The sequence below is a fragment of the Furipterus horrens genome, unplaced genomic scaffold (assembly GCF_987537825.1).
Source record: "Furipterus horrens unplaced genomic scaffold, mFurHor1.1.pri manual_scaffold_3, whole genome shotgun sequence".
Lineage (NCBI taxonomy): Eukaryota > Metazoa > Chordata > Mammalia > Chiroptera > Furipteridae > Furipterus > Furipterus horrens.
In genome coordinates this window covers 28,349,160-28,361,698 of record NW_028327173.1, presented here as the reverse complement: position 1 = coordinate 28,361,698, position 12,539 = coordinate 28,349,160, and the positions used below count along the sequence as shown (strand labels likewise).

Genomic DNA, 12,539 nt, shown 5'->3' with positions numbered 1-12,539 from the left:
ATTATTCCATCAGTTGTTTCAAATCAATGATTACCCCTCTAAATATATGAAAAAATTGTCAAATCCCCAGGGAGTTAACAGAATCAAAATAAATAATTTGGACAAACTCATAGAGTTCATTGGAATGGTGGTCAACCTGTTTCAAGATATTCAAGTCTAGTGACATACCCAGAAATAGTATATGGTAGTTTGCTGCATTTTTCTTTCTTTTTTCTGTTTTTTGAAGCAAGAGTCAAAACTTTGTGTCAACTCATTAGATACCTAGTGGGATACAAATGTCTCTTCTTTACAAGATAACTTCTTAATCTCGTATCTCAAAACGCTAAAACGGCTCTGGGAGGTTCATGAAGTAATTCAGTCCTATGCATCTGGACCATAAGCACCTTGAAACCATACATTCCTCACAATTATGCTCATACTTTTTTGTAGTCTTACTTTCCCCTCTCCTTTCTTCGTTGCTTTCACTTGCACTTGCTTTATGGCTCTCCCTCTTCCATTTATTCATGACACACATAAACACAAACACATATATACATAACTGCACTAATATAGTATACATAGGAATTTTATTTGTAGAAAGATAATGAATGAACAGAAGACATTATAATCAGTGACTAACTGGATTTCCAGTTTAGAAAGGAGACTACCAGCTGAGGTGTAAAGTAATGATTTTTTCCAAGTAGCAGCCTATGGAATGATTTCATCAAAATCACTTAGGTAGGGAGGTGTGTGTGTGTTAAGGGAGTGGTGACGGTGACGGTGGTAATCCCCAGATTCCCTTATAGGCATATCAAATGAGTTACTTTTTAGCCTTGTGAGTAGGGCCCAGGAATCTGTACTTAAAAAAATCATCTCTAATGATGCCCAGCTAGACCTGGGAATTTCTGGTGAAGCAGATGGGTTGGAATCAAATATGCAAAACTAGTCTTTGTAGTAGTCCAAGTAGGGGATAGTGAGGCCTAAACAAAGATAGTTGTGGCTATTAGGAAACAGGAAATAGTAATGCTAGGACTTCATGACTAAAAATGGGCATCAAAGAAGTTAGAGTATTTGGAGTTTTGCTTCCAGATATGATGATGGAATAGCTAGAATCAGCTTAATTAACCCTTATGCCTATCTATATAAAATACCACCCCCACCACCAATAAAGAAGAGGGTGAGGCATTGGAGAACTAAACAACCAAGATTTCATTGTCCAGAATTCCAGGAAAAAAAGGGAAACACATTGAAATAAGCCCTAAAACTTTCCCCTTGGTACATTTACCAGTTCTTAGTGAAAGGCATAGAGGCTGAATACAAAGCAACAGCCTAGAGTAGTTACTGAGCTAGGGAAACAAAAACTGGAGTTTGGGGCCAACAAACAGGGCTCGAGGACTAAGATCCTGAGAAATCTCAGAGGCGAGCTCAACTTTTTGCAGGCAACATCCACTTAAGGCATTTGCTAACTACTAACCTGTGTGTGCTTGGGCTCAGATACAGAAGTTGTAGTTTGTGGATCTTTTTAATCCTCACCCAAGGACATGCTTATTGATTTTAGAGAGAGAGGAAGGGGGCGGTGGGGAGACAGACTGACAGACAGACAGACAGACATCAATGTGAGAGAGAAACATCGATAACTTGGCTCTCACATGAGCCTGGATGGAGACTAAACCTGCAACCTAGGCATGTCCCTGACCAGAAATTGAACCCTTAGCTTTTCTGTTTATGGGGCCAGGGCTGTAGTTTGTGGATCTTTTAAGACAGAGGAGCCATGGTAAACATGAAGGCTTTCAAATTGATACCTCAGACAGGTTATGTTCTATGAGTAAGTGCAAATCAAAATAGACTTGTCTTGTCCTGCCCAGTGTGACTCAGTTGGTTGGAGTGTTGTCCCATACACCAGAAGGTTGCAGGATCAATTCCTGGTCAGGGCACATACCTGGGTTGTAGGTTTGATCTCTGGGAAGCAACTGATTGATGTTTCTCTCCACATCGATGTTTCTTTCTTTCTCTAGTCCCCTTCCCCTCTTTAAAAGCAATGAAAAAAATGTGCTTGGATGAGAATTTAAAAAAAAAAAAGCTAATCTCAAATTGTTATTAGGGTGGTATGCTAATATTCTTCTAATTGCCACAATAAAACAAAATCTTTTTTGTAAGAATCTCGCCCTGAGCTTTTGCAAGTTTTTGTAAATAAGGTCTCACCTTCAATCCAAATTTTCAGACAACCTGGAAACAAGACCAGATAATTAAATACCAAGATGGGGGGCGGGGAGGAGTATAAACATCCACAAGTAATCGCGATAATGATTTTAAAATAACTAATATGTTCAAGAAAATAGGTGACTTATAGAAAATTTATCAGAGAATTGTAATCTGTATGGAAGAATAAAGAGGAAACTGTAGAACTGAAAAAAATGACTGAAATTAAGAATTCAGTAGATGGTTTTAAGAGATTATACACATCAGAAGAGAGAATTAGTGAATTGAAAGATAGATCAATAAGAAATATACAGATTGAAACACAAAGAAAGAAAAATGATGGAAAATTTAGAAAAGCTTAAAAAAGAAATGGGATGTGGAAAAAGGTCTAACAAACTTGACAGGAAGAGGGATTAGGAATGAAGCAATATTTTAATTTTTTAAAACTGAAAAAGATAACCATACAGATTCAAGAAAGTTCTGAGAACCCCAGGAAGGTTTAATGAAAAGAAAATCTTATTAGGCAAATAAAAATTAAACTGCTAGAAAACAAAAATAAAGAAAACAATCTTACAATTGGAGGAAAAAAACAGGCAACTTCAGAGGAGCAACAATAAACCAGACACCAGAATGGAATTTTTTTAGTGCTGGAAGGAACACCGTAAGAGTATGTAAGTCACTAAAAATCTAAATATGAGTTGAGTGTTTAAAACAGTGATAGTGCCATTATATAACACAGTGCCTTTGTATCTGAAGTACTGTAGAAGTTAAGTAGCATGACAGTACTAGTCGGCAGGAGAAAATATATGCAGTTAATGGGTTTGCATTGCATGGAAGGTGGTAAAACCACTAAGTCCAGGGCATGTTGTCAAATCTAGGGCAGTTGTTCTTAATATCCCCTCATATATCAGAATTACTAAGAGGGCTGTTAAAACCCGTATTGCTGTCCGTCCCATTCTGCCCATGCCCCGCCCTGATATTTTTTTATTTAGTAGATCTAGATTGGGTTCTTAAAATGTGCATTGCTAACAAATTTTCAGATAGTGGTCATGTTATTGGTCCAAGTTCAATACCTTATGAACCATTGCTCAAGTTTACTACAAGAATAGTAAAAGGGTATATAGCAAGTAAGGAAAAGTAGTAAGTCCTTGGTTAATTCAAAAGCAGGCAATAAAAGTGGGGAAAATGAATAAAGAAGAGATGGAAACACAGGAAAACAAATAATATTTAAACCGAATTATGTTAGGAAATACATTAAATGCAAATGCACTAAATATTTAATTTAAAAGCCAAAGATTGCCAGACTGGATGAAAAAACAAAACCCAGCCTATGTGCTGTTCATAAGTGGTATGCTTTAAATGAAAGGGCAACATACACTGCAAAAAAAAACATTTTATTTTGAAAAGGGGTCATTATAACTGGTAAATTTGTATATGCCTAACAGTAGCTTCGAAAGCTGACAGAACTAAAAGGAAAAATGGACAAATTCTTCCCCAGAGAGGTAGATTCTAACACATATCTCTATAATTCATACAATAGGTCTAAATCAAAACACGACAAGTCAAACAAATTTCATTAAAAATACAGAAGATTTGAACCACAACATTAAAGAATTTGACCCAAATGATACATATAGAATGTTGTACCTGACAGTTGCAGAATATACACATTTTAAGTGCACATGGAATGTTTACCAAAATTGATAATGTGATACTGGTTTATGCTAGACCATAAAGGAAGTCTCAGTAAATTTCAGAAGACCAACATTATACAGTGTATAGTTCCCAACAAAATGGAAATCAGGTAGAAATAATAACAAATAGATAATCAGAAAATTCACCAAGTTTGCAAATTTAGCAATAGAGTTATAGACAATGCAGGAGTCAAGGAAGAATTATAATAGAACTTACATAATACTTTGAACTGATAAAAAGTAGAAATAGGAAACCTCAAAGCCTGTGGTATGCAACTAAACTATTAGTCTTAAATGTATGTACTTGACCAGATCAAAGATTGAATATTAACAATATAAGCAAAATAAATCTGAAGGAGGCAGTAAAAATAATAGAAGTAAAAAATTAGAAAGCACCTATTTAGTAGTAAAAGTCAATGGACGAGGTTGATTTTTTGTAAAGATTAATAAAGTTGATAAGGAACTTCCAGCCAAGGTAAAATAACCAGAATCAACTGTGTGTGTGTGTGTGTGTGTGTGTGTGTGTGTGTGTGTATGAAACAATGGCTTTTCAGAGATTGGGCCTTAATGACAGTGATTCCTGAAAAATGATAAACAGACAAGGTAAGCTCTGCGATTGTTCTAGCTTACTGTCTGGATAGTTTCCAGGGTACAGATGTCTCCTTGAATTGAGGTGGTGGAGCTGGAAGATCATGGAATTCAAGGTGGCTAGAGTTCACTGGGCAGCATACCAGAGAGGAGAGAGCTGCAACAGACAGAATTCCGGAGATATACAGAGGGTACCCTTGCAACTTAGTACTTCTCAGTACACGAGTAAGGAAGCTACCAGAGTCTAGGGAAAAAACCCACCGAAAGGATTAGTGTGGACAATCATTGAAACTCATATAGGACCAGGCATGGTTACTGTTCCCACCAGGATGAAATATTTCATAATTCATAGGCCATTAAGTAAAGTATTCAGGCTTTTGCCTCAGTAGTGGAACAAAATTAACTCTAGTCTAAAATGCTGCCTAGTCTACCTACACACCTTAAAAGCAAAACCCAGAAGGATCAAACTTTTTAAGTAATTTGATTTTTAAAATTTAATTTAATTTTTTTCAGATGTAATTAAGAGACCATTAAATTCACCCTTTTAAAGTTTATAGTTCAATGGTATTTGGTGCATTCACAAGGTTGTGCAACCATTAACCACTATCTAATTCCAGAATGTTTTCACTACCCCCCAAAAAAACCTCTGTATACGTTAACATTTATTCCCCATTTCATCCATCCCTTGATACTCATTAATTTACTCTAACTCTATGGATTTGCCTATTCTGGAAATTTCATATAAATGGAATCATATAATATGTGACCTTTTATGTCCAGATTCTTTCATGAAGCACGTTTTCTAGGTTCATCCATGTTGTAGCATGTATCAGTACTTCATTACTGCTGTCAAATAATTTAACTGTGTCCCAGAATGAAGCTCTATAAAATTTATAGGAATACAAAAATATTCCAGCACTTAAAATGTAAAATTCACACTGGTCTGGGATCTAGTAAAAAAGTTACCACTCAGGCAAATAAGTAGTAAAAAGCAACCCCTAATGAGAAGAAAATTATTCAGAACTTGAAATGACAGATGATAAAATTAGTAGAAGAAGACATTAAAGCAGTTATGATAAGCAAAGATGTGGAAATAATTTAAGTGTCCATCAGTGGATGAATGGATAAAGAAGATATGGGCTCTGTGTGTGTGTGTGTGTGTGTGTGTGTGTGTGTGTGTGTGTGTAATGTATGTACAGTGGAATATCAAGCTATGAGAAGGAAATTCTGCCATTTGTGACAACATGGATGGATTTTGAGTGCCTTATGCTAAGTGAAATAAGTCAGGCAGAAAAAGACACGTACTGTGTGAGATATTACTTAGATGTGGAATCTTAAAAGGCTGAACTCATAGAAACAGTAGAATGGTGGTTACCAGGGGTTAGGCAGTGGGGAAAATAGGGAGATGTTGGTTAAGGGGTACAGACTTTCAGTTATAAGGTAATGATTAAGTTTGGGGGATCTAATGATAGTAATACTGTATTATATACATGGAAGTTACTTAGGAGAGTAGATCTTAGACATTCTCACCACAAAAAATAAAGAGTAGTTATGTGAGGTGATGGAGGTATTAGCTGATGCTACCAAGGTAATCATTTCTCAATATATAAATGTATCAAATGAACAAATTGTATATTTTAAACTTATACAATGTTATATGCCAATTATCTCAGTAAAGCTGGGAAGAAAAAATTATTATATCCCATTAAGAAGCTAAAGGACAGGTTGAACCTGTGTGTAGGTACATGGAAGATCCATGTAGATGCATGAAAAACCCAAATTAAACTCCGTAGAAATAAAAATTATGTCTGAGTTGAGAACTAAACTTGATGGGATTACAGTAGTGTAGACATTGTAGAAGGAAAGGTTAGTGAATTTGAAGATAAAGCAATTAAAATTATCTGAAATGGAACCTATAGCAAAGACTGTTAAATAGGATTAGTGAGCTCTGGGGACAACTTCAAGCAACCTAATATATTTGTAATTGAAGTTCATAATGGAAATCTGGATCTATACAAAGGAATAGGTACATGAGTGTACATAAAACTTTAAAAATTTTTAAATCTCTTTAAAGGTTGTTTAAAGCAAAAATAACAAAAATATATTGTGGGTTTATAATATGTAGAAGTAAAATACAGGGTGGGGCAAAAGTAGGTTTACATTTGTGAGTACACAAAACAATTTATTCTTGTATTATTTATTAATGTGTTATTTTCCATATGAACAACTGTAAATCTACTTTTGCCCCACCCTGTATATGGCAATCGTGTTCAGGTAAGGAGAGGAGAAAGAGAAGTGTTATGAAAGAGAAAGCATTAAGTTTGGGGAAGGCAGAAATGAAGTTATCATTATTCACAGATGACAGTTCATATGGAATATTAAAAAGAATCTGCAGATAAACTCAGAATTAATAAGTAAATTTAGCAAGGTCTTGATATAATCAATGTTTGACTTAGAAATTAATGGTATTTCTGTATACTAGCCATAGACAAGTAGAAAATAAAATTTAAAAGGTAACACCTATGTTAACATTCAAAATACCACATACCTAGGATTAAATGAAAGATGAACTCTGCAGTGAAAACTAAAAAATTACTGAAGTAAAACAAAGGAGATATAAATAAATGCATATATACTTTTCATAGAGCTTATTGTAAAGAAATCTGTTTCTCCTAAATTGACAGATTTAATAATATCCCAATCAAAATTTCATGATGTTTGCTGGGGAGTAAAAAATGACCAGCTGATTGTAAAATATAAATGGGGATCCAAATGGCAAACTGTAATTGAAGAAAATATTGAAAAAGATAAAAGAGAATTTATACTCCCAAATATCAAGAGTAAAACCTACAGTAAATGAAAGTGTGGCATTGGTGTAGGAGTAGACAGATTTATGGACCAGAATTCAGTGACGTCTTTCAACAAATGTTGCTCGGTTAAAGGAAAATCATATTTTCCATTCACAAAAGAAAATTCCAGACATAAATATAAATGATAAAATAATAAAGTTCTCAATTGCATAAAAAAGAATAAAATACAGAATGAAGGAAGAAATAAAGATTAAGAACTGAAAATGCAATAGAAACCAAAGCTTTGTGTAATCCTTTAGCTAAATTTACTGCAGAAAGACAGAAAAGGATATACGTTGCATGATAACATTTATACTTAGTTAAAAAATAGGAAAACCATTAAATCATGTTACAAGTTCGTATAGTGGTTACCTGCGACAGACGAATGGGAGTGGATAATGCCTGGTTGGTGAATGATGATTAGGATAGTGCATGAGAGGCCTTTTGGAGTGCTGGTAATGGTTTCTATCAGCAATTCTGTGGTCTGTGGACACCTGGGTATGAAGACCCTTTTAGAGATTCCTTGAGGTCAAAATTATTTTTATGAGAAGATTTCAGTATCATTTGCCTTTTTCTTTATGTTTGTATTTTCACTAATGCAGCAAAAGCAATAATATGTAAGTGCTAGCACAGATCAAGGCAGTGCCTTCTAACTACTCTGTGTTCTTCACTGCCACGCACTTCAGATTTAAAAATACATGTATTAGTTTTCTTTAAGAATATCTTTGAAGCAGAAAAAATTATTTTATTAAGTTGTGACCTTTAAGTATACATCTTTTAAATATTCTGTGTGATGAAGTGGGAAGTATGCATAAAGCACTTAGACAAAGGTTGGTTCAAGGAACAGCATTTGTGTGATTATTTGAGTAGGATGTCGAACTAGGTGTGTTGTTCATGGATCATTGTTTTTACTTGAAAGAATAACTGAAAATGGTTATTTAGATTTGGGTATTTAGCAGAAGTTTTATTGAAAATGTATAAAGTGAGTCTGTAACTTAAGGGAAAACAATTGACAATATCTCTTGTCAGTGATAAAATACGAGCTTTTTAGCAAAAAAAAAAAAATAGAACTTTGGAAAACTTATATTCATCACAGTAAGTCTGATAGCTTCCCGGTCTTTACAGGCTTTCCTAGTGAGATTATTGGTAATGTTAACAAACAGATGTGATGTTTTGATGTGTAATGAAATGTGTCAATATTTGGAAGATCTGCATAACTTAGTAAACCATTATTTTCCAAATAACTAATGCATAATGTTACAAAATCATGCATAAATAGTTTGCTCAAAGTACAAAATAGAACAGTAGATTTTAATGTAACAGATTATGAAATATTTATTGATACTGTCACTTGTCATATTTTGGTATAGCATCAAAAAAGACTATCCACAATTACTGAAAAGTCTGTTGAAATACATATGGTGATGCTAGGTTTTCTTTCTGTACTTCCACCTAAACAACTTACTGCAACAGACAGAATACAGAAACAGATAGGAATATCTAGCTGTTTCCTATTAAGTGAAGCCAGGCATTTAGATTTATAAAAATGTAAAACAGTGGCACTCTTAATTTTATTTATTGGGAGAAAATATTTCTTACAGCAAGATATAGTTGGGTTTATAATTGTTATTTTAAAACTGATTAGTACATTTAATTTTTTTTTGAGTTTTAATTTCTAATATTGCCAATTTTTGACAGATATACCAACATAAACAAAAGCTCCTTGACTCCTCAATTTTTAGGGCTGTGAGAGAGTTTTAAGATCACAGTTTGAGAACCGCTGTTCTCTGCTTTGCTCTAGAGGGTTACATGGGTAAGCCCGTTCTGTAATTAATAAACTAGTAATTTGTATACTTCACTCTGTTACATTTTAATTAAAATGTTTATCCTTCCAAATAAAATAAGCTATAAGGAAATAAAATAAGCTATAAGGATTTGCTCAATGATGATGGAAAGTATTTCTGACCTGAGTGATAGGTACCTGATCATGGACAGGAGAGAATGTACAGCCAAGAAAATGACTGTAGGATACTTGTAATTTATTGGTATTGTGTTGTTTTATAGCTTTTTGATTTTTCCTACAAGCCCATTGGTTGATTTTTTTTTTTTTTTAATGAAATTACACTGGAAGTATGTACCAGGAAAAGGAATCCTTGCCAGTTTGCTTTATTCCTTCTCATTTTTTTTTTTTTTTTTAAATTTAGGAGTCTCCCCTTATCCAAGCCACCCAGTGGATGTTTGAAACCACTGATAGTACCAAACCCTATATGTACTATGTTTTTTCCTATATACATATTATGACCAGGTTTAATTTATAAATTAGGCACAGTGAGAGATTAACAAAAACAAAAATAAAATAGAACAGTATAACAATTTACTGGAATAAAGTTATGTGAATATGTGGTCTCTCTTTCAAAATATCTTACTCTACTGTATGTAGTGTGGATATGGTGGGACAAAGGGATGATTTACCTCACAGGTGAGACAGCATGAGATTTCATGCTACTCCTGAACAGTGTGAAGTTCAAAACTTAGGAATTGTTTTATTTCTGGAAATTTCCATTTAATATTTTTGGACTGTGGGTGGCTCTGGGTAACTGAAACTGGACATGTAACTATTAGACATGTAACTATTCCTAGCTGATGTGAATTTGCATATGGGACGGCTTGGTTTTGCCTTAAGTGTAAAAGCATATATGCCTAGTTTTCAACATATTCAGTCTCTTTTGGTGAATGTTTGTGTGTATTGAGCATGACGACATTTTAGCACAAACAGAAGGATGGTGATAGTTCAATTGGTTGTTAAATTCAGCACACATTTATTAATTGTATTCTGAGAAGAAAGCACTATGCTATTTATGATTACTTATTGGTGACTCAAGGAGCTAACAGTCTAGTAATAGATAAGAATTAGTTAGACTGTAAAGCCAATGTATTCATTGTTCCTACAGAAGTAAGAGCATAGAAAGGAAAGGTGATAGTAGCATCCGAATAGAACTTTGAAGGATAGTTAGCCTAGTTTAAAAAATATATTTTTTGGCCCTGGTCAGTGTGGCTCAGTTGGTTGGGCATTGTTCCGCAAAGCGAAAGGCTGCTAGTTCAACTCCCGGTCAGGACACATGCCTGAGTTGCAGGCTAGTCCCTGGTTAGGGCATGTGCAACAGGCCACTGATTGATGTTTCTCTCACACATCTATGTTTCTCTCCCTTCCTTTCTGCCTCCCTTCCCTTCTCTCTAAAAGGAAAATGAATAAAATCTTAAAAAATATATATCTTTTTATGTTTCTAATTAAAAATTATGCTTATTATAAACAAACTCGAACACTGTAAAAATACATGTTATCAATGATAAAAGGCTTCAGGAATACTGAGCCCCTGCTAGTTAGCCATTGTTAACAGTGTGATATATAGCTCTTTATGTCAAGTGCATACAGAGTGGGCAAAAGTAGGTTTACAGTTGTGTGTATATGAAACACAGTTTATTGTTGTCTTATTTTTCCATATGAACTGTACTTTTGCCCACTCTGTATTAGTTAGCACATTGTTGTTATTTAAAAAAATTAGATCACGAATCTGTGATTTTGCAAATGTATTGGATAGTTGAGTTTCCAATTTTTAATATTATAAACATTAATACCTATGATTGTTTTTAATTCTGTTTTTTGTGTTCTTTTTTTGATGCCTAAGATTTTGATAAGAGAACAGTTTTGCTTAAAGCTCTAATAAAAATGTTTATGCATTATAGAAATAGTTAAAATCTACTGTAAATCCCCTCTTAACAAATGTTGATGAACTAATTATACCTGATAGTAAATTGACTTTATGTCTTTCTGGATAGCTTATGTCATATAGTTTGAAAGTAAATTATTTCATGGTGAACATGGAGCTAACAGTGAAAGACATGAAATTGGAAAGACTGCTAACATTTTGTCTTCCTGCCATATCCCAGCTACTTATACTTTTGTAGAGTTGCTTAAAAATTACCCTTTTTAGTAAAAAACTACTTATTCACGTGTTGCTTTTCTTTTCAATCTAGGTAACATTGTACAACACTGATCAGGATGGTAGTGATAGCCCACGCAGTAGCCTTAACAACAGTCTCTCAGACCAGAGTTTGGCATCTGTTAACTTGAACAGTGTTGGAAGTGTGCATAGTTATACACCGGTAAGTCTTGGTGAAGTTAACTTCTTTGTTGAGTATTCATTTAGTGCTTAAAACTAAACCACATGTGATTGTAATGAAAATAAAAAGTGAAGATGTGTATTTCTTACTAATAAATTCATTAGCTTAGATAAGTAGAGCAGATTTCTGCCTTGATGGTGTTTTAATTGAGTAGTTACCTTTTACCAAGTTAGGTACAAATGTATGGTGGTACTATGTTATATATTTTGGTTTACTTTATTCCATGTGTTAATTGGACAAGGGAAAAGGTTTATACCTCAGTCTAGCAAAGCTATATTTGATAATATTTTACAGTTCTTGGTAGAAGAGCCTAGAGGATGTATGTGTGTATCACCTTCTTTTCCAGTTGTACATTTGAGAAGGGGATTCTACAAGCCTCAGAGGTTAGGATGACCTTGTACCCAAATGTTAACCAGTTTTGTCTAGAAAACAAAGCTATGCTATAAAGGGACCTGTGTGAGGGTTCTTACTCCCTTGGGTCATCTGATACTTTTCAAATCACGTGGCAATTATCCTCCCCATTAGACAGAACAGAGCCCAAGAACCATATACCACACTATTATTGATATAAATTTGATGTCACCAGATCACCCACCAGGATGAGTAAATACATAAAAAACTTAAAGAGGATAAAGATAAAAAGCTGGGGGTGAGGGATGGTGGCTGAGATAAGAAAACAACACAAGGGAAACAAAAACTCAGCAGAATTAAAATTTCCATTGAAAGTAGGTAAAAAGAAACATGATTCTGCAGAACTGTTATCAGTGCTTTAGAGAAAAGGGAATTCAGATATTCTCCCAGAATGCAGAACAAACAGATAAATAAGTTATGTAGAAGAAGAGAATAGATATGGAGAACTGAGAATTATAGGTGTCCCTGAAGAAGAAACTAGAATATTGGTACAGAAGCAGTCTTCAGAAGAAATAGAGATTAAAAGGGCTACTGAGTTCTTAGAAAAGTTAATTGGGAAAAATAAGACATATCTAAACATCGTGACAGATTTTTAAATTTCAGAAATAATTATTCATATAAATACTCTGGGAGAAGA

At 34.1% G+C, this 12,539-nt stretch overlaps 1 protein-coding gene across 3 annotated transcripts in view; it reads left to right on the top strand.

Moving 5' to 3' along the window:
* FOXJ3 (forkhead box J3) overlaps window positions 1-12,539 on the top strand; it is a 116,961-nt gene that overhangs the window by 83,168 nt on the left and 21,254 nt on the right. For all 3 annotated transcript variants that reach the window (XM_090269233.1, XM_090269234.1, XM_090269232.1), the window contains one exon: window positions 11,345-11,473. In XM_090269233.1, the coding sequence (XP_090125359.1) occupies window positions 11,345-11,473 (129 nt within the window). The remainder of the gene's footprint in view (window positions 1-11,344; window positions 11,474-12,539) is intronic.